This window comes from Salvelinus namaycush, unplaced genomic scaffold, assembly GCF_016432855.1.
Source record: "Salvelinus namaycush isolate Seneca unplaced genomic scaffold, SaNama_1.0 Scaffold1006, whole genome shotgun sequence".
Classification (NCBI taxonomy): domain Eukaryota; kingdom Metazoa; phylum Chordata; class Actinopteri; order Salmoniformes; family Salmonidae; genus Salvelinus; species Salvelinus namaycush.
In genome coordinates this window covers 47,358-69,405 of record NW_024057683.1, presented here as the reverse complement: position 1 = coordinate 69,405, position 22,048 = coordinate 47,358, and the positions used below count along the sequence as shown (strand labels likewise).

Genomic DNA, 22,048 nt, shown 5'->3' with positions numbered 1-22,048 from the left:
ACCAATCAGCACATCTAGTGGTTTTAATGTCTATGGGTATCACCCAGCACATCTAGTGGTTTTAATGTCTATGGGAACCACCCAGCACATCTAGTGGTTTTAATGTCTATGGGAACCACCCAGCACATCTAGTGGTTTTAATGTCTATGGGTACCACCCAGCACATCTAGTGGTTTTAATGTCTATGGGAACCACCCAGCACATCTAGTGGTTTTAATGTCTATGGGAACCACCCAGCACATCTAGTGGTTTTAATGTCTATGGGAACCACCCAACACATCTAGTGGTTTTAATGTCTATGGGTCCCACCCAGCACATCTAGTGGTTTTAATGTCTATGGGAACCACCCAGCACATCTAGTGGTTTTAATGTCTATGGGAACCACCCAGCACATCTAGTGGTTTTAATGTCTATGGGTATCACCCAGCACATCTAGTGGTTTTAATGTCTATGGGAACCACCCAGCACATCTAGTGGTTTTAATGTCTATGGGAACCACCCAGCACATCTAGTGGTTTTAATGTCTATGGGAACCACCCAGCACATCTAGTGGTTTTAATGTCTATGGGAACCACCCAGCACATCTAGTGGTTTTAATGTCTATGGGAACCACCCAACACATCTAGTGGTTTTAATGTCTATGGGAACCACCCAGCACAACTAGTGGTTTTAATGTCTATGGGAACCACCCAGCACATCTAGTGGTTTTAATGTCTATGGGTCCCACCCAGCACATCTAGAAGGGTATTTCATACTGAACCCTCCCTGGAGATGACATGGTGCCACTACATCATGATTTTATTGTACAGTTGAACCGCTAGGGGCAAAATAGCTAGATTTACTACTAAAATACCAAAATATATAACTTTTGCCTACGAACTGTCAAAATGCAGACCGGGATTGACGTGTTTCACTACAACGAAGCCTAAGACACCTGGTATGAACAGCTACATGTCCCATTCTTTAGCATTTAGAACCAAGGGGATGGGACAAATTCTCTCACACTGAAACTAAGGAATCCTCTCTGTACTTTTCCAGGTGAAACCTTCTCAAACCTCAGCATCACTGATAGGCTTTCAGTCCTTTGACCCTTCTTTTCCTACTGATCAACCTTTTGGCCTCAATCACTCTGCCTTCCAGTCACATTTCCTTTAATATCATCTGTGGATAACGGGACACCGGTGACGACTCCCCTCCACCTGGCATAAGCACCAGGGACATGGCTTTTCATCTTCTTCCCATTAGGCTTTTCCATTTGCACAATCTTCCCTTGCTGAACCTGACCGCCACAACATATTAGTAATCTACCTTGTCCAATGAACCGTGCTAGTTGGACTTCACCTACCTCTTTCTCTATGGCAGTGGTTGGTCAGATAGGGTGTAAATGAGGCCCTGTGGTCTCATCAAACCACCATCACCACCTTCCACCAACACATCACTACTCTTGCTTCCTACCTCTTGTTTCCGACCCTCTTCATGCTTTCTTTACTAGACGTTCCACTGCTTTCAGTATCATGATCTCTCTTCTTCCTGTGTCTTTCTGTATCATGATCTCTCTTCTTCCTGTGTCTTTCAGTATAATGATCTCTCTTCTTCCTGTGTCTTTCAGTATCATGATCTCTCTTCTTCCTGTGTCTTTCAGTATAATGATCTCTCTTCTTCCTGTGTCTTTCAGTATAATGATCTCTCTTCTTCCTGTGTCTTTCAGTATCATGATCTCTCTTCTTCCTGTGTCTTTCAGTATCATGATCTCTCTTCTTCCTGTGTCTTTCAGTATCATGATCTCTCTTCTTCCTGTGTCTTTCAGTATCATGATCTCTCTTCTTCCTGTGTCTTTCAGTATCATGATCTCTCTTCTTCCTGTGTCTTTCAGTATAATGATCTCTCTTCTTCCTGTGTCTTTCAGTATAACGATCTCTCTTCTTCCTGTGTCTTTCAGTATCATGATCTCTCTTCTTCCTGTGTCTTTCAGTATCATGATCTCTCTTCTTCCTGTGTCTTTCAGTATCATGACCTCTCTTCTTCCTGTGTCTTTCAGTATAATGATCTCTCTTCTTCCTGTGTCTTTCAGTATCATGATCTCTCTTCTTCCTGTGTCTTTCAGTATCATGATCTCTCTTCTTCCTGTGTCTTTCAGTATCATGAGCTCTCTTCTTCCTGTGTCTTTCAGTATCATGATCTCTCTTCTTCCTGTGTCAGTATCATGATCTCTCTTCTTCCTGTGTCTTTCAGTATCATGATCTCTCTTCCTCCCGTGTCTTTCTGTATCATGATCTCTCTTCTTCCTGTGTCTTTTAGTATCATGATTTCTCTTCTTCCTGTGTCTTTTAGTATCATGATCTCTCTTCTTCCTGTGTCTTTTAGTATCATGATTTCTCTTCTTCCTGTGTCTTTCAGTATAATGATCTCTCTTCTTCCTGTGTCTTTTAGTATCATCATCTCTCTTCTTCCTGTGTCTTTTAGTATCATGATTTCTCTTCTTCCTGTGTCTTTTAGTATCATGATCTCTCTTCTTCCTGTGTCTTTTAGTATCATGATCTCTCTTCTTCCTGTGTCTTTCAGTATCATGATCGCTCTTCTTCCTGTGTCTTTTAGTATCATGATCTCTCTTCTTCCTGTGTCTTTCAGTATAATGATCTCTCTTCTTCCTGTGTCTTTCAGTATCATGATCTCTCTTCTTCCTGTGTCTTTCTGTATAATGATCTCTCTTCTTCCTGTGTCAGTATCATGATCTCTCTTCTTCCTGTGTCTTTCCACTACCGACCATTCGGGTCCTTGACCCTCATCCTCCCCTCCATATCATCAGAACTGACAGCCATATTGTTGGTATTCCAGCACAGCTGTTGCTTCTCCAACCTTTTCTCCATTTCGTCCACACTACTTGCTGCCATTTCCATCCCGAGCATGTTGTCAAGCCCGCTCCACAGCTCCTCCTCCTGGCGTTTTCAAGACAACTGGGACTTAAAAAAAAAAAAAAAAAGGTAAAATCATAACGTCAGTGATATTCAGGTACTTCAAAACTCTTTTTCCAGTTGGAGCTCGTTTCTTTCCCGAATTCCCAGTAATCTTGAACGCTGCTGAAGTCGGATATTTCCCGAGTTCCAGTGGCCTTGAACGCGGCATTACGTCATCGAAAGCAGATGTCACATGATATTGGTGGCGAGTGATCACGTGTCTTTTTTTACAGCCGGGTAATCTGGAGCTCAGCCCTATCCAGGATTTATTTTCCTCCTAAAACGGTTGTATTTCATCAATATACGGATACATTTTGAGGACTCAAAATGCCTATATTCTCGGAGCTGTATTTTAATGTGGATAATGGTTACTTGGAAGGGTTGGTCAGGGGTTTTAAGGCTGGAATTCTTTCACAGGGAGACTATCTAAATCTCGTCCAGTGTGAAACCCTGGAAGGTGAGTCAGTGCTAACGTTAGCGAGCTAGCTAGCCAACTGGTCATCTGGCTAGGTATGTTGTCAAATGTACAGAGTGCCGTTTCAAATGGTATTGCTAACGTTTCAAAACGTTACTGGATTAAAAAATGTGGCGTTTCCGACGACATGGCCAGTCGCCATGCTACTACTGTACCTATACTAACTATTTGCAGGCGAACGTTAATGACAACTCTAGCCAGCTATAACAGTAGGTTACTAGTATCTCGTGATGGGTCCTTGTATTATCTATTTAGCTAGCTAACGTTACATAAGGTTACTTTCTCATGAATAGTAGCTGATGAATTATCAGTTTGGTATATGGATGTAAGTAACGTTAATTAGAGTTAAATGAGCTGTTAAATTAGCTAGATTTCAAGATGAAATTGTGTCTCAACCGATATTATTATTCTTTGAATTAGCTAGCTAACGTTAATTTACCTAGCTACATTTAAGAAGCTGGGAAGAAGCTAGCGTGCCAGTTAGCCCAATAGTGGACTAAAGGAGGTTGACGTTACTCTTAAAGGACAGTTTTATAATTGTTCGAACGACATGCGACTGTCAGTTTCCTAAAAAAGTTTAATCTTTAACGTCACAACAACCAGCTCAAATCCTCCTGTAACATGATGCTCCTGTAACGTCATACTGACAGGAAGTTATTTTCTGTCAGCTCACCATTAACGTTACCTTGTAAATAATGTTGGTGTGGCTTTATTTTTCTGTCATAATTAATAAAATGCAGCGAGAGTTAAGACGATGTCAGCTATACACACACACACACACCCACACACACACCCACACAGCTGAAGTCGGAAGTTTACATACACTTAGGTTGGAGTCATTAAAACTCGTTTTTCAACCACTCCACAAATATCTTGTTAACAAACTATAGTTTTGGCTAGTCGGTTAGGACATCTACTTTGTGCATGACACAAGTCATTTTTCCAACAATTGTTTAGACAGATTATTTCACTTATAATTCACTGTGTCACAATTCCAGTGGGTCAGAAGTTTACATGCACTATGTTGTGCCTTTAAACAGCTTGGAAAATTCCAGAAAATTATATGGCTTTAGTAGCTTCTGATAGGCTAATTGACATAATTTGAGTCAATTGGAGGTGTACCTGTGGATGTATTTCAAGGCCTACCTTCAAACTCAGTGCCTCTTTGCTTGACATCATGGGAAAATCAAAAGAAATCTTTCAAGACCCCAGGAAAAAAAATATAGACCTCCACAAGTCTGGTTCATCCTTGGGAGCAATTTCCAAACACCCGAAGGTGCCACGTTCATCTGTACAAACATTGGTACGCAAGTATAAACACCATGGGACCACACAGCTGTCATACCGCTGAGGAAGGAGACGCGTCCTGTCTCCTAGAGATGAACGTACTTTGGTGCAAAAAGTGAAAATCAATCCCAGAACAACAGCAAAGGACCTTGTGAAGATGCTGGAGGAAACGGGTACGAAAATATCTATATCCACAGGAAAACGAGTCCTATATGGACATAACCTGAAAGGTCGCTCAGCAAGGAAGAAGCCACTGATCCAAAACCGCCATAAAAAAGCCAGTTTGCAACTGCACATGGGGACAAAGATTGTACTGTTTTGAGAAATGTTCTCTGGTCTGATGAAACAAAAATATAACTGTTTGGCCATCATGACCATCGTTACGTTTGGAGGGAAAAGGGGGAGGCTTGCAAGCCGAAGAATACCATCCCAACTGTGAAGCACGGCGGTGGCAGCATCATGTTGTGGGGGTGCTTTGCTGCAGGAGGGACTGGTGCACTTCACAAAATAGATGGCATCATGAGGAAGGAAAAATATGTGTATATTGAAGCAACATCAAGACAACAGTCAGGAAGTTAAAGCTTGCTCGCAAATGGGTCTTCCAAATGGACAATGACCCCAAGCATACTTCCAAAGTTGTGGCAAAATGGCTTAAGGACAACAAAGTTAAGGTATTGGAGTGGCCATCACAAAGCCCTGACCTCAATCCTATAGCAAATTTGTGGGCGGAACTGAAAGAGCGAGGAGGCCTACAAACCTGACTGTTACACCAGCTCTGTCAGGAGGAATGGGCCAAAATTCACCCAACCTATTGTAGGAAACTTGTGGAAGGCTACCCGAGGCATTTGACCCAAGTTAAACAATTTAAAGGCAATGCTACCAAATACTAATTGAGTGTATGCAAACTTCTGACCCACTGGGAATGTCATGAAAGAAAGAAAAAAAAAGCTGAAAAGTCATTCTCTCTACTATTATTCTGACATTTCGCTTTCTTAAAATAAAGTGGTGATCCTAACTGACCAAAGACTGGGAATTTTGTTGGATTAAATGTCAGGAATTGTGAAAAACTGAGTTGAAATGTATTTGGCTAAGGTGTATGTAAACTTACGACTTTATATATATATATATATGTGTATGGCCTACCCCGGCCAAACGGACAAGGCTGAGCCATTTGTGCACCGCCCTCCGGGACTCACAATCACGGCTAGATATGATACACCGGTCATTATTTGAACTGGCTAGCTAGCAACGGACCAAAGCATTGTTTAAGAAATTGCTTTTAGTTGCCTGAATTGCTAGGTTGATATTTACTGATTTCATTTTTAAAGGGATGGGTTTATTGGTGTTAAAATAGAAGACTGTATGTTATTTGGAGCATCGGGCTGCTGATGTCGTTCAGAGGCTTTCGTTTTTTACTTTTTCATAACGGCAACAAGTTTGATGTCAGACGACAATAGAATGTTCATGATTTGTCAACAGACATGTCAACGGGACTGTAAAACAGCCTTTAGTCCAAGGACCTTACAGGTTCTGTTTAGAGGTGAATAGAGCCCCACAGTGGAAGTGTCATAATACCCATTAAACCTAGAGGTCAAACAGGGACATGGTTCTAATCGTTTTTCCACCATTAATTTTTTTCCCCGTAGGGGATTTTAGAAACACTTCAAAAAAGGGGTATGTTTTGTGTAGGCTTACCCTGGCATGACGTTTTGATAACCATGTAAATCTCTAACGCAAAAAGGTGACTTTTGTCAATATATTGGGCTCCCATGTGGAGGCAAATACTCCATCTAAACAGGAATTGGTTCTAGAAACATAAAGCCCTCTACTTTCATATCACATCAAAATATACACATTTTTCCAGTGACAATCAGTCTTCCATTTAACACACAGGTGTTCGGAGATGCAGATAACTAATTAGCACAGGAAGTCGACTCTGTCTTCCTCCCGTAAACAATTGCTGTAACATGGGAATATGGCTGTGTGGGAACCCTAACCCTATAAAGGTGTGTAGTAATTTAACTTTTTTTTATTTTTATTATTATTATTTCTCGCTGATAGATAAGTTCCTTATCTTTCAAAAACCGTACTGCAAGCAATTTGTGTTTAAAGGTGCTACAAATAGAATTTTGTAGAATTTTTGTGTTGTAATTTCAGGACGTTAGTGGGTGGGTCTAAAGGACGTTAGTGGGTGGGTCTAAAGGACGTTAGTGGGTGGGTCTAAAGGACGTTAGTGGGTGGGTCTAAAGGACGTTAGTGGGTGGGTCTAAAGGACGTTAGTGGGTGGGTCTAAAGGACGTTAGTGGGTTAGACCGTTTTGATTGGTGTTTTATTGTCTTTTGTTTCATACCATGCTGCTACCCTACCGCGAAAGTTTGGACTTCTGTTTTTAAGCTGAGGATGAGTCCTATTTCACTGTTAGTTTTACACGTGTACAATTTTTCAGTTATAATTAATATATAATTTTTCAGTTATAAGATTTGTTTATTAAAAGTATAGAAGATTTGGTGTACTGTTGCGTTGTGTGCTTACTGTAACTGTCACCCTGATTGGCTAATAGGCTATGCATATTCATGACGTGAGGCTAGTAGCATATCCTCGGTCTCTCTGTTGAACACAGGCGGTCGACGTCACGGCCGCAGATATTGAGGCGGCTTGTTCTAATGCTTAGGCCTTCCTTTTTTATAGGCTAGTAATGCACTACATCAGCTGCGGCACATCATTGAGCACATGCAACACGTCCGGAAATATTGAGGCAAAAAATGACAGTGTAAACTATAATTAGCAAAATAGAACAAAATTGACGTGAATTTGATTTTCAAAATGATTTGAACAGCTCTATTGGATTTACTGCAGTCGTCTCGGTTTTTCATTTTTAAATCGTTTTTTAAATTCTTCGCTTGTTCTTAACAATTGCAAAGACATTGTCGACTTTGTATTTGTAACCTTTGTTCCCAAGGTGACAGCGGCCACAGAGAGACAGATAAACGGCTTGATTCTATGTCTAGGTGAGATCTTCTGGGGGGAAAAATAAGAAGAAAAAATGTAGCTGTATTTTTCTTATTTTTAACCTTTTATTTAACTAGGTAAGTCATTTAAGAACAAATTCTTATTTACGATGACAGCCTACAGGGGAACAGTGGGGTTAACTGCTTTGTTCAATGGGCAGAACGACAGACTTTTACCTTGTCAGCTCGGGGATTCGATCTAGCAACCTTTCGGGTTACTCGCCCAACGCTCTAACCACTAGGCAACCTGCCGCTGGAAATAACCAGCGTTTTCAAGTGCAACTTAAGTAAAGGTGGTTTTGGGAAACGGCTCTGAGATTTTCCGATTGCTCATAAGAAGATTCTAAAGATGAACTTAGCCTTCAGGTGCTTCTGGGAAACCGGGCCCTGGTTATTACATTGCATTGACCGTTGTAGCTAGCTAGTATTAACAAGCTAGTAGCAAGAGTATTTTTTTGAAGAACCGTTAGCAAGGACCATTTGCAGCGATTCATGATTTCTTCATTACCAGGCTGCCGACATAAAAGGTTAAATAAATCACATCAGGTTGATCAACAGAGGGATTTCTATGAGGAACTGAAACTATTGCTCAAAGTATTGCTCAATTAGCTTTCACATCATGTAAAATGGAAGCATTCTAGACAGCTAGCCTCTTCCCTTGTGTAAGGGTCTCTAATTAGCTTTCACATCATGTAAAATGGAGGCATTCTAGACACATAGCTAGCTAGCCTCTTCCCTTGTGTAAGGGTCTCTAATTAGCTGTCACCTCATGTAAAATGGAGGCATTCTAGACACATAGCTAGCCTCTTCCCTTGTTCATGGGTCTCTAATGTGCCGTTAGCATCATGCCCTCTCACAGCGGCATTAAAATGAGCTTGTACTTGTTCTGTGCGTGTCAATATTGTGTCTGTTGAAAGCCGCTATTACCTAGTATCTGAAGACGTCTTGTCACCCCCCCCCCCCCCCCCCATGCAGACCTGAAGCTCCATCTGCAGAGCACGGACTATGGCAGCTTCCTGGCCAACGAGCCGTCGCCCCTCACCGTGTCCGTCATCGACGACAAGCTCAAAGAGAAGATGGTGGTGGAGTTTCGTCACATGAGGAACCAGTCCTATGAACCGCTGGCAAGCTTCATGGACTTCATCACGTAAGTCATTCACAGGCTCTCAGAGGCTGGCAAGCTTCATGGACTTCATCACGTAAGTCATTCACAGGCTCTCTGAGGCTGGCAAGCTTCATGGACTTCATCACGTAAGTCATTCACAGGCTCTCTGAGGCTGGCAAGCTTCATGGACTTCATCACGTAAGTCATTCACAGGCTCTCTGAGGCTGGCAAGCTTCATGGACTTCATTACGTAAGTCATTCACAGGCTCTCTGAGGCTGGCAAGCTTCATGGACTTCATTACGTAAGTCATTCACAGGCTCTCAGAGGCTGGCAAGCTTCATGGACTTCATTACGTAAGTCATTCACAGGCTCTCAGAGGCTGGCAAGCTTCATGGACTTCATTACGTAAGTCATTCACAGGCTCTCAGAGGCTGGCCAGCTTCATGGACTTCATCACGTAAGTCATTCACAGGCTCTCAGAGGCTGGCAAGCTTCATGGACTTCATCACGTAAGTCATTCACAGGCTCTCTGAGGCTGGCAAGCTTCATGGACTTCATCACGTAAGTCATTCACAGGCTCTCAGAGGCTGGCAAGCTTCATGGACTTCATCACGTAAGTCTTTTACAGGCTCTCAGAGGCTGGCAAGCTTCATGGACTTCATCACGTAAGTCTTTCACAGGCTCTCTGGCGTCTTGCCAGCCTCTCTCCCAAATGAAGGGGCAAGATGGGTGCCCATTTTGACTAATTAAATTGAGCCTATCTTTCCCATGCATTTTGGGGGGGGGGATTTAGGATTAGAATACCACCTTGTCTTATTATTACCTGAAACGATCAGCTATTGGTTGAACTGGATTTGTCTGTCTCCCATCTCTTTTCAGTTATGTGACATCTGAATGGTCCATGTTTCACAGTCTTCTATCTATCTATCTCTCTATCTCTCTATCTCTCTATCTCTCTATCTCTCTATCTATCTCTCTCTCTATCTATCTATCTCTCTATCTATCTATCTATCTCTCTATCTGCATTGACTCCCTATTTGCCAGTCTCTGACAGGTGTGTTAGTACAGTATTGATGAAGACATGAGGTTTGGGTCTGTTATGCCCAGCATATGCCGCCTTTCATTCTAGCCTGAGAGAGAACCCTCGTACCGGCTCTCACCGGCAGCCTTTTCATTCTAGCCTGAGAGAGAACCCTCGTACCGGCAGCCTTTTCATTCTAGCCTGAGAGAGAACCATCGTACCGGCTCTCACCGGCAGCCTTTTCATTCTAGCCTGAGAGAGAACCCTCGTACCGGCAGCCTTTTCATTCTAGCCTGAGAGAGAACCATCGTACCGGCTCTCACCAGCAGCCTTTCCATTCTAGCCTGAGAGAGAACCCTCGTACCGGCTCTCACCGGCAGCCTTTTCATTCTAGCCTGAGAGAGAACCCTCGTACCGGCTCTCACCGGCAGCCTTTTCATTCTAGCCTGAGAGAGAACCCTCGTACCGGCTCTCACCGGCAGCCTTTTCATTCTAGCCTGAGAGAGAACCCTCGTACCGGCTCTCACCGGCAGCCTTTTCATTCTAGCCTGAGAGAGAACCCTCGTACCGGCTCTCACCGGCAGCCTTTTCATTCTAGCCTGAGAGAGAACCCTCGTACCGGCTCTCACCGGCAGCCTTTCATTCTAGCCTGAGAGAGAACCCTCGTACCGGCTCTCACCGGCAGCCTTTTCATTCTAGCCTGAGAGAGAACCCTCGTACCGGCTCTCACCGGCCGCCTTTTCATTCTAGCCTGAGAGAGAACCCTCGTACCGGCTCTCACCGGCCGCCTTTTCATTCTAGCCTGAGAGAGAACCCTCGTACCGGCTCTCACCGGCCGCCTTTTCATTCTAGCCTGAGAGAGAACCCTCGTACCGGCTCTCACCGGCAGCCTTTTCATTCTAGCCTGAGAGAGAACCCTCGTACCGGCTCTCACCGGCTGCCTTTTCATTCTAGCCTGAGAGAGAACCCTCGTACCGGCTCTCACCGGCAGCCTTTTCATTCTAGCCTGAGAGAGAACCCTCGTACCGGCTCTCACCGGCAGCCTTTTCATTCTAGCCTGAGAGAGAACCCTCGTACCGGCTCTCACCGGCAGCCTTTTCATTCTAGCCTGAGAGAGAACCCTCGTACCGGCTCTCACCGGCCGCCTTTTCATTCTAGCCTGAGAGAGAACCCTCGTACCGGCTCTCACCGGCCGCCTTTTCATTCTAGCCTGAGAGAGAACCCTCGTACCGGCTCTCACCGGCCGCCTTTTCATTCTAGCCTGAGAGAGAACCCTCGTACCGGCTCTCACCGACCGCCTTTTCATTCTAGCCTGAGAGAGAACCCTCGTACCGGCTCTCACCGGCAGCCTTTTCATTCTAGCCTGAGAGAGAACCCTCGTACCGGCTCTCACCGGCCGCCTTTTCATTCTAGCCTGAGAGAGAACCCTCGTACCGGCTCTCACCGGCAGCCTTTTCATTCTAGCCTGAGAGAGAACCCTCGTACCGGCTCTCACCGACCGCCTTTTCATTCTAGCCTGAGAGAGAACCCTCGTACCGGCTCTCACCGGCAGCCTTTTCATTCTAGCCTGAGAGAGAACCCTCGTACCGGCTCTCACCATCTTGCAAAATGAAATGTAATATTTGCTATGCTCTTAACTACCCAGTCATCACTGAAACATTCTCTCTCCTCCCATCTTCACAGGTACAGCTACATGATAGACAATGTGATCCTGCTGATCACAGGCACCCTGCATCAGCGGTCCATCTCTGAGCTGGTACCTAAGTGCCACCCGCTGGGCAGCTTTGAACAGATGGAGGCAGTCAACATCGCCCAGACCCCAGCAGAACTTTACAACGCCATCCTGGTCGACACCCCTCTGGGTAAGGCAGGACTGTGACTTCTGCATGCCAAATGGCACCTTATTCCCTATATAGTGGTACTACTATAGACCAGGGCCCTATTCCCTATATAGTGGTACTACTATAGACCAGGGCCCTATTCCCTATATAGTGGTACTACTATAGACCAGAGCCCTATTCCCTATATAGTGGTACTACTATAGACCAGAGCCCTATTCCCTATATAGTGCACTACTTTAGACCAGGGCCCTATTCCCTATATAGTGCACTACTTTAGACCAGGGCCCTATTCCCTATATAGTGCACTACTTTAGACCAGGGCCCTATTCCCTATATACCGGTAGTACACTGCTATAGACCAGGGCCCTATTCCCTATATACCGGTAGTACACTGCTATAGACCAGAGCCCTATTCCCTATATAGTGCACTACTTTAGACCAGGGCCCTATTCCCTATATAGTGTACTACTTTAGACCAGAGCCCTATTCCCTATATAGTGTACTACTTTAGACCAGGGCCCTATTCCCTATATAGTACACTGCTATAGACCAGAGCCCTATTCCCTATATAGTGGTACTACTATAGACCAGAGCCCTATTCCCTATATAGTGTACTACTTTAGACCAGGGCCCTATTCCCTATATAGTGGTACTACTATAGACCAGAGCCCTATTCCCTATATAGTGTACTACTTTAGACCAGAGCCCTATTCCCTATATAGTACACTGCTATAGACCAGAGCCCTATTCCCTATGTAAAAATCTAATTTTATTGGTCACATACACGTGTTTAGCAGATGTTAATGTGGGTGTAGCGAAATGCTTGTGTTTCTACCTCTGACAGTGCAGTAATATCTAACAAATTACACAACATAATGGAACTGTTCCCCATCCTGGGGTGGTTTACTAATGGAACTGATCCCCCATCCTGGGTGGTTTTACTAATGGAACTGTTTCCCCATCCTGGGTGGTTTTACTAATGGAACTGTCCCCCATCCTGGGTGGTTTTACTAATGGAACTGTCCCCCATCCTGGGTGGGTTTACTAATGGAACTGTTTCCCCATCCTGGGTGGTTTTACTAATGGAACTGTCCCCCATCCTGGGTGGGTTTACTAATGGAACTGTCCCCCATCCTGGGTGGTTTTACTAATGGAACTGTTTCCCCATCCTGGGTGGTTTTACTAATGGAACTGTCCCCCATCCTGGGTGGGTTTACTAATGGAACTGTCCCCCATCCTGGGTGGGTTTACTAATGGAACTGTCCCCCATCCTGGGTGGTTTTACTAATGGAACTGTCCCCCATCCTGGGTGGTTTTACTAATGGAACTGTTACCTCTCCTGGGTGGTTTACTAATGGAACTGTCCCCCATCCTGGGTGGTTTACTAATGGAACTGTTCCCCATCCTGGGTGGTTTTACTAATGGAACTGTCCCCCATCCTGGGTGGTTTTACTAATGGAACTGTCCCCCATCCTGGGTGGTTTTACTAATGGAACTGTCCCCCATCCTGGGTGGTTTTACTAATGGAACTGTCCCCCATCCTGGGTGGTTTACTAATGGAACTGTCCCCCATCCTGGGTGGTTTTACTAATGGAACTGTCCCCCATCCTGGGTGGTTTACTAATGGAACTGTTCCCCATCCTGGGTGGTTTACTAATGGAACTGTCCCCCATCCTGGGTGGTTTACTAATGGAACTGTTACCTCTCCTGGGTGGTTTACTAATGGAACTGTCCCCCATCCTGGGTGGTTTACTAATGGAACTGTCCCCCATCCTGGGTGGTTTACTAATGGAACTGTCCCCCATCCTGGGTGGTTTACTAATGGAACTGTCCCCCATCCTGGGGTGGTTTTACTAATGGAACTGTTCCCCATCCTGGGTGGTTTACTAATGGAACTGTCCCCCATCCTGGGTGGTTTACTAATGGAACTGTCCCCCATCCTGGGTGGTTTACTAATGGAACTGTCCCCCATCCTGGGTGGTTTTACTAATGGAACTGTCCCCCATCCTGGGGTGGTTTTACTAATGGAACTGTCCCCCATCCTGGGTGGTTTACTAATGGAACTGTTCCCCCATCCTGGGTGGTTTACTAATGGAACTGTCCCCCATCCTGGGTGGTTTACTAATGGAACTGTCCCCCATCCTGGGTGGTTTACTAATGGAACTGTTCCCCCTCCTGGGTGGTTTACTAATGGAACTGTTCCCCCTCCTGGGTGGTTTTACTAATGGAACTGTTCCCCCTCCTGGGTGGTTTTACTAATGGAACTGTTCCCCCTCCTGGGTGGTTTTACTAATGGAACTGTTCCCCCATCCTGGGTGGTTTACTAATGGAACTGTTCCCCCATCCTGGGTGGTTTACTAATGGAACTTTCCCCCATCCTGGGTGGTTTACTAATGGAACTTTCCCCCATCCTGGGTGGTTTACTAATGGAACTTTCCCCCATCCTGGGTGGTTTACTAATGGAACTTTCCCCCATCCTGGGTGGTTTACTAATGGAACTTTCCCCCATCCTGGGTGGTTTACTAATGGAACTTTCCCCCATCCTGGGTGGTTTACTAATGGAACTTTCCCCCATCCTGGGTGGTTTACTAATGGAACTTTCCCCCATCCTGGGTGGTTTTACTAATGGAACTTTCCCCCATCCTGGGTGGTTTTACTAATGGAACTTTCCCCCATCCTGGGTGGTTTTACTAATGGAACTTTCCCCCATCCTGGGTGGTTTTACTAATGGAACTTTCCCCCATCCTGGGTGGTTTTACTAATGGAACTTTCCCCCATCCTGGGTGGTTTTACTAATGGAACTTTCCCCCATCCTGGGTGGTTTACTAATGGAACTGTTCCCATCCTGGGTGGTTTACTAATGGAACTGTTCCCTCTCCTGGGTGGTTTACTAATGGAACTGTTCCCTCTCCTGGGTGGTTTACTAATGGAACTGTTCCCTCTCCTGGGTGGTTTACTAATGGAACTGTTCCCTCTCCTGGGTGGTTTTACTAATGGAACTGTTCCCTCTCCTGGGTGGTTTACTAATGGAACTGTCCCCCATCCTGGGTGGTTTACTAATGGAACTGTCCCCCATCCTGGGTGGTTTACTAATGGAACTGTCCCCCATCCTGGGTGGTTTTACTAATGGAACTGTCCCCCATCCTGGGTGGTTTACTAATGGAACTGTCCCCCATCCTGGGTGGTTTACTAATGGAACTGTCCCCCATCCTGGGTGGTTTTACTAATGGAACTGTCCCCCATCCTGGGTGGTTTTACTAATGGAACTGTCCCCCATCCTGGGTGGTTTTACTAATGGAACTGTCCCCCATCCTGGGTGGTTTTACTAATGGAACTGTTCCCCATCCTGGGTGGTTTTACTAATGGAACTGTTCCCCATCCTGGGTGGTTTTACTAATGGAACTGTTCCCCATCCTGGGTGGTTTTACTAATGGAACTGTTCCCCATCCTGGGTGGTTTTACTAATGGAACTGTTCCCCATCCTGGGTGGTTTTACTAATGGAACTGTTCCCCCATCCTGGGTGGTTTTACTAATGGAACTGTTCCCCCATCCGGGGTGGTTTTACTAATGGAACTGTTCCCCCATCCGGGGTGGTTTTACTAATGGAACTGTTCCCCCATCCGGGGTGGTTTTACTAATGGAACTGTTCCCCATCCTGGGTGGTTTTACTAATGGAACTGTTCCCCCATCCTGGGTGGTTTTACTAATGGAACTGTTCCCCCATCCTGGGTGGTTTTACTAATGGAACTGTTTCCCCATCCTGGGTGGTTTTACTAATGGAACTGTTTCCCCATCCTGGGTGGTTTTACTAATGGAACTGTTCCCCCATCCTGGGTGGTTTTACTAATGGAACTGTTCCCCCATCCTGGGTGGTTTTACTAATGGAACTCATGGAATTGAGAATGCAAGGAAGAAGAGTCTTTGAACAACAGACTGGAGGGTTTTTATATCCTGTAGCGAACACTAGATGGCGCTAAAACTCAACTTTCCTCATAAATGTGTCATCCTCTAAATCCTGTTTTAATGTCTGATCATTTCTTCAGCTGCTTTCTTCCAAGACTGCATATCTGAGCAGGATCTGGATGAGATGAACATCGAGATCATCCGTAATACTCTGTATAAGGTGAGCAAGGGGTTTCATTCACCCGTAATACTCTGTATAAGCGGGCAAGGGATTTCATTCACCCGTAATACTCTGTATAAGGTGAGCAAGGGGTTTCATTCACCCGTAATACTCTGTATAAGCGGGCAAGGGATTTCATTCACCCGTAATACTCTGTATAAGGTGAGCAAGGGATTTCATTCACCCGTAATACTCTGTATAAGCGGGCAAGGGATTTCATTTACCCGTAATACTCTGTAATAAGGTGGGCAAGGGATTTCATTCACCCGTAATACTCTGTATAAGGTGAGCAAGGGATTCCATTCACATTTTTAATTCACAATGTTAAACAACAACATGCATCAGAAGATAGATGGTCATTGACTTTATCCGTGTCTCCATTTCCAGGCTTATCTGGAGGCTTTCTACAAGTTCTGCTCCACTCTGGGAGGAACCACCGGTGACACCATGTGCCCTATTCTAGAGGTCTGTGAGCGTGTCCCTTATTAGAAGGTTAACTTGATATACAGTGTCTTCGGGAAAGTATTCAGACCCCTTGACTTTTTCCACTTTTTGTTACGTTACAGCCTTATTCTAAAATGGATTAAACAAAAAAAAAATCCTCAGCAATCTACACACAATACCCCATAATGACATCACAATACCCCATAATGACATCACAATACCCCATAATGACATCACAATACCCCATAATGACATCACAATACCCCATAATGACAAAGCAAAAAGAGGTTTTTAGAAATTTTCGGAAATATATTAAAAATAAAAACAGATTTACTTAAGTATTCAGACCCTTTGCTATGAGACCTGAAATTGAGCTCAGGTGCATCCTGTTTCCATTGATCATCCTTGAGATGTTTCTACAAATTGATTGGAGTCCAGCTGTGGTAAATTCAATTGATTCGACATGATTTGGAAAGGTACACACCTGTCTATATAAGGTCCCACAGTGGACAGTGCATGTCAGAGCAAAAACCAAGCCATGAGGTCCAAGGAATTGTCCGTAGAGCTCCAAGACAGGATTGTGTCAAGGCACAGATCAGGGAAGGGTACCAAAACATTTCTGCTGCGTTGACGGTCCCCAAGAACACAGTGGTCTCCATCATTCTTAAATGAAAGAAGTTTGGAACCACCAAGACTCTTCCAAGAGCTGGACACCCTGCCAAACTGAGCAATTGGGGGAGAAGGGCCGTGGTCAGGGAGGTGACCCGTTCTTGGTCACTGTGACAGAGCTCCGGACTTCCTCTGTGGAGATGGAGAATCTTCCAGAAGGACAACTCATCTCTGCAGCACTCCACAAATCAGGCCTTGATGGTGGAGTGGCCAGACGGAAGCCATTCCTCAGCCACTCCACATGACAGCCCGCTTGGAGTTTGCCAAATGGCACCTAAAGACTCTCAGACCATGAGAAACAAGATTCTTTGGTCTGATGAAACCAAGATTGAACTCTTTGGCCTGAATACCAAGTGTCACGTCTGGAGGAAACCCTGGCACCATCTCTACAGTGAAGCATGGTGGTGGCAGCATCATGCTGTGGGGATGTTTATTAGCGGCAGGGACTGGGAGACTAGACCGGATTGAGGGAAAGATGATCGGAGCAAAGTACAGAGAGATCCTTGATGAAAACCCGCTCCAGAGCGCTCAGGACCTCCGACTGGGGTGAAGATTCACCTTCCAACAGGACAATGACCCTAAGCACACAGCCAAGACAACGCAGGAGCGGCTTCAGGACGAGTCTCTGAATGTCCTTGAGCGGCCCAGCCAGAGCCCGGACTTGAACCGGATCGAACATCTCTGGAGAGACCTGAAAATAGCTGTGCAGCAACGCTCCCCATCCAACCTGACAGAGCATAAGAGGATCTGCAGAGAAGAATGGGAGAAACTCTAGGCTCCCGAGTGACAGAGCAGTCTAAGACACTGCATCTCAGTGCTTGAGGCGTCACTACAGACACCCTGGTTCGATTCCAGGCTGTATCACAACCGGCCGTGATTGGGAGTCCCATAGGGCGGTGCACAATTGGCCCAGCGTCGTCCGGGTTTGGCCAGTGTAGGCCATCATTGTAAATAAGAATTTGTCCTTAACTGACTTGCCTAGTTAAATCAAAACTCCCAGAATACAGATGTGCCAAGCTTGTATCGTCATTCCCAAGAAGACTGGAGGCTGTAATCGCTGCCAAAGGTGCTTCAACAAAGTACTGAGTACATTTATTTTTATTTTTATATATTTGCAAATGTCAACTTGTTTTTGCTTTATCATTAGGGGTGTGTGTGTGTGTGTAGTGATGAGAAAATAAACTATTTAATCCATGTTAGAATAAGGCTGTAATGTAACAAATGTGGAAAAAGTCCAGGGGTCTGAACACTTTCAAAATACACCGTGGTTGTTCTCTTTAGTCATTTATACTGGACCATCCAATTGAAAGAGAAATTGACCCACACCTTGAAGTGTATTCTAGTATATTAATCTGTCACCTGTCAATTAATCAGTTTCCTATTTCCCCTCCCTGTGTGTGTCCAGTTTGAGGCGGACAGGAGGGCCTTCATCATCACCATCAACTCATTTGGTACCGAACTGTCTAAGGAGGACCGTGCCAAGCTGTTCCCCCACTGTGGCAAACTGTACCCTGAGGGGCTGGCTCAGCTTGCCCGCGCTGACGACTACGAACAGGTCAAAGCTGTGGCCGACTACTACCCTGTAAGTTATACTACTATTACTACTACCCTGTAAGTTATACTACTATTACTACTACCCTGTCAGTTACTGGTCCTTGCTACTACTAGCCTAGCCTACTGGCTACTACCCTGTCAGTTACTGGTCCTTACTACTGCTACTACTAGCCTAGCCTGCTGGCTACTACCCTGTCAGTTACTGGTCCTTTCTACTGCTACTACTAGCCTAGCCTACTGGCTACTACCCTGTCAGTTAGTGGTCCTTACTACTAGCCTAGCCTACTGGCTACTACCCTGTCAGTTACTGGTCCTTACTACTGCTACTACTAGCCTAGCCTGCTGGCTACTACCCTGTCAGTTACTGGTCCTTACTACTGCTACTACTAGCCTAGCCTGCTGGCTACTACCCTGTCAGTTACTGGTCCTTTCTACTGCTACTACTAGCCTAGCCTACTGGCTACTACCCTGTCAGTTAGTGGGCCTTACTACTGCTACTACTAGTCTAGGCTACTGGCTACTACCCTGTCAGTTACTGGTCCTTACTACTGCTACTACTAGCCTAGCCTACTGGCTACCACCGTGTCAGTTACTGGTCCTTACTACTAGCCTAGCCTGCTGGCTACTACCCTGTCAGTTACTGGTCTTTACTACTGTTACTACTAGCCTGCTGGCTACTACCCTGTCAGTTACTGGTCCTTTCTACTGCTACTACTAGCCTAGCCTGCTGGCTACTACCCTGTCAGTTACTGGTCCTTACTACTAGCCAAGCCTGCTGGCTACTACCCTGTCAGTTACTGGTCCTTACTACTGCTACTACTAGCCTAGCCTACTGGCTACTACCCTGTCAGTTAGTGGTCCTTACTACTAGCCAAGCCTGCTGGCTACTACCCTGTCAGTTACTGGTCCTTACTACTGCTACTACTAGCCTAGCCTACTGGCTACTACCCTGTCAGTTAGTGGTCCTTACTACTAGCCTAGCCTACTGGCTACTACCCTTCCAGTTAGTGGTCCTTAATATCAGTCAAGTTGACATAGTGTCAGGTATTCCAGATCATAAAGGGCTTCCACAGCAAGTCACAGCTTCCCACTGGCTAGCCTAGCCAACCTGGGAGTCTGTCTGCCTACTGGATACCATTGTCACTATTACACCACCCGGCTTTACACCACCCGGCTTTACACCACCCGGCTTTACACCACCCGGCTTTACACCACCCGGTATTACACCAGTGCTTGGCCTAAAGACTCACACTTTTTTTTTTACTTCTGAGCCCCGGTTTGATACTAGGTGTAACCTGACCAGACATATCTGTATTCTGTGACTGTATTTAGAGAAGGACATGGTATCAGTTTGTAGAACCGGGCGTGATACTGAGCACCTTCACCAAGTCTCTTTCTGTTCTGTGACTGTGTTCTGTGACTGTGTTTAGAGGTACATCTGTTATAAGGACATGGTATCAGTTTGTAGAACCGGGCGTGATACTGAGCACCTTCACCAAGTCTCTTTCTGTTCTGTGACTGTGTTCTGTGACTGTTTAGAGAGGTACATCTGTTATAAGGACATGGTATCAGTTTGTAGAACCGGGCGTGATACTGAGCACCTTCACCAAGTCTCTTTCTGTTCTGTGACTGTGTTCTGTGACTGTGTTTAGAGGTACATCTGTTATAAGGACATGGTATCAGTTTGTAGAACCGTTGATCTGAAGCAGAGGACCAATGAAAAATGCTCTCAATCCCCCAGCATTACATCTACCCTCTTACATCATCATCCTTTTGATAGTCCAAACATATGGTGACCCAGCTCAGACCAGCTAACTCCTCTTCCTCAGGAATACATCTACCCTCTTACATCATCCTCCTTCTGATAGTCCAAACATATGGTGACCCAGCTCAGACCAGCTAACTCCTCTTCCTCAGGAATACATCTACCCTCTCTTAGTCATCCTCCTTCTGATAGTCCAAACATATGGTGACCCAGCTCAGACCAGCTAACTCCTCTTCCTCAGGAATACATCTACCCTCTCTTAGTCATCCTCCTTCTGATAGTCCAAACATATGGTGACCCAGCTCAGACCAGCTAACTCCTCTTCCTCTCTCCTCAGGAATACATCTACCCTCTCTTAGTCATCCTCCTTCTGATAGTCTAAACATATGGTGACCCAGCTCAGACCAGCTAACTCCTCTTCCTCTCTCCTCAGGAATACATCTACCCTCTCTTAGTCATCCTCCTTCTGATAGTCTAAACATATGGTGACCCAGCTCAGACCAGCTAACTCCTCTTCCTCTCTCCTCAGGAATACATCTACCCTCTCTTAGTCATCCTCCTTCTGATAGTCTAAACATATGGTGACCCAGCTCAGACCAGCTAACTCCTCTTCCTCTCTCCTCAGGAATACAAGCTCCTGTTTGAGGGAGCCGGCAGCAACCCAGGGGACAAGACACTGGAGGACAGGTTCTTTGAGCATGAGGTGAGCAGCGCGACTCCTACATACAAACCCGCTCCCCCCCCCGGTGTCCTCGTTAACCCGCTCCCCCCCCCGGTGTCCTCGTTAACCCGCTCCCCCCCCCTCCCCCCGGTGTCCTCGTTATCCCGCCCCTCCCCCGTTGTCCAGGTTAACCCGCCATCACCCCCGGTGTCCTCGTTAACCCGCCATCCCCCCCCGGTCGTTAACCCGCCATCCCCCCCCGGTCGTTAACCCGCCACCCCCGGTCGTTAACCCACCCCCCTGATGTGCTGTGTCCTGCAGGTGAAGCTGAACAAGCTGGCGTTCCTGAACCAGTTCCACTTCAGTGTGTTCTATGCCTACGTCAAGCTGAAGGAGCAGGAGTGTAGGAACATCGTGTGGATCGCTGAGTGTATCGCACAGAGGCACCGTGCCAAGATAGACAACTACATCCCCATCTTCTGATCTGACACACACACACACACACACACACACCAGTACCTCCCTACATTCTGATCTGAACACACACACACCAGTACCTCCCTACATTCTGATCTGAACACACACACACCAGTACCTCCCTACATTCTGATCTGAACACACACACACCAGTACCTCCCTACATTCTGATCTGAACACACACACACCAGTACCTCCCTACATTCTGATCTGAACACACACACACACACACCAGTACCTCCCTACATTCTGATCTGAACACACACACACACACACACCAGTACCTCCCTACATTCTGATCTGAACACACACACACCAGTACCTCCCTACATTCTGATCTGAACACACACACACACACACACCAGTACCTCCCTACATTCTGATCTGAACACACACACACACACACACCAGTACCTCCCTACATTCTGATCTGAACACACACACACACACACACCAGTACCTCCCTACATTCTGATCTGAACACACACACACACACACCAGTACCTCCCTACATTCTGATCTGAACACACACACACACACACACCAGTACCTCCCTACATTCTGATCTGAACACACACACACACACACACCAGTACCTCCCTACATTCTGATCTGAACACACACACACCAGTACCTCCCTACATTCTGATCTGACACACACA

At 45.8% G+C, this 22,048-nt stretch overlaps 1 protein-coding gene across 1 annotated transcript; it reads left to right on the top strand.

Moving 5' to 3' along the window:
- The first annotated feature begins 3,167 nt into the window (after positions 1-3,167).
- On the top strand, positions 3,168-21,488 carry LOC120035280 (V-type proton ATPase subunit d 1). Its single transcript, XM_038982071.1, has 8 exons — positions 3,168-3,411; positions 8,700-8,871; positions 11,535-11,713; positions 15,737-15,816; positions 16,204-16,281; positions 18,335-18,511; positions 20,874-20,951; positions 21,231-21,488. The coding sequence occupies exons 1-8, from the start codon at positions 3,282-3,284 to the stop codon at positions 21,390-21,392; spliced, it is 1,056 nt and encodes a 351-aa protein (XP_038837999.1). The 5' UTR covers positions 3,168-3,281; the 3' UTR covers positions 21,393-21,488.
- Positions 21,489-22,048: the final 560 nt, after the last annotated feature.

Coding starts and splice junctions, on each gene's coding strand:
- LOC120035280 (XM_038982071.1), top strand. CDS start 3,282: ATGCCTATATTCTCGGAGCTGTATTTTAATGTGGATAATGGTTACTTG. Junction 11,714..15,736: donor CCTGGTCGACACCCCTCTGG/GTAAGGCAGGAC, acceptor TCATTTCTTCAG/CTGCTTTCTTCCAAGACTGC. Junction 18,512..20,873: donor CTGTGGCCGACTACTACCCT/GTAAGTTATACT, acceptor CTCTCTCCTCAG/GAATACAAGCTCCTGTTTGA.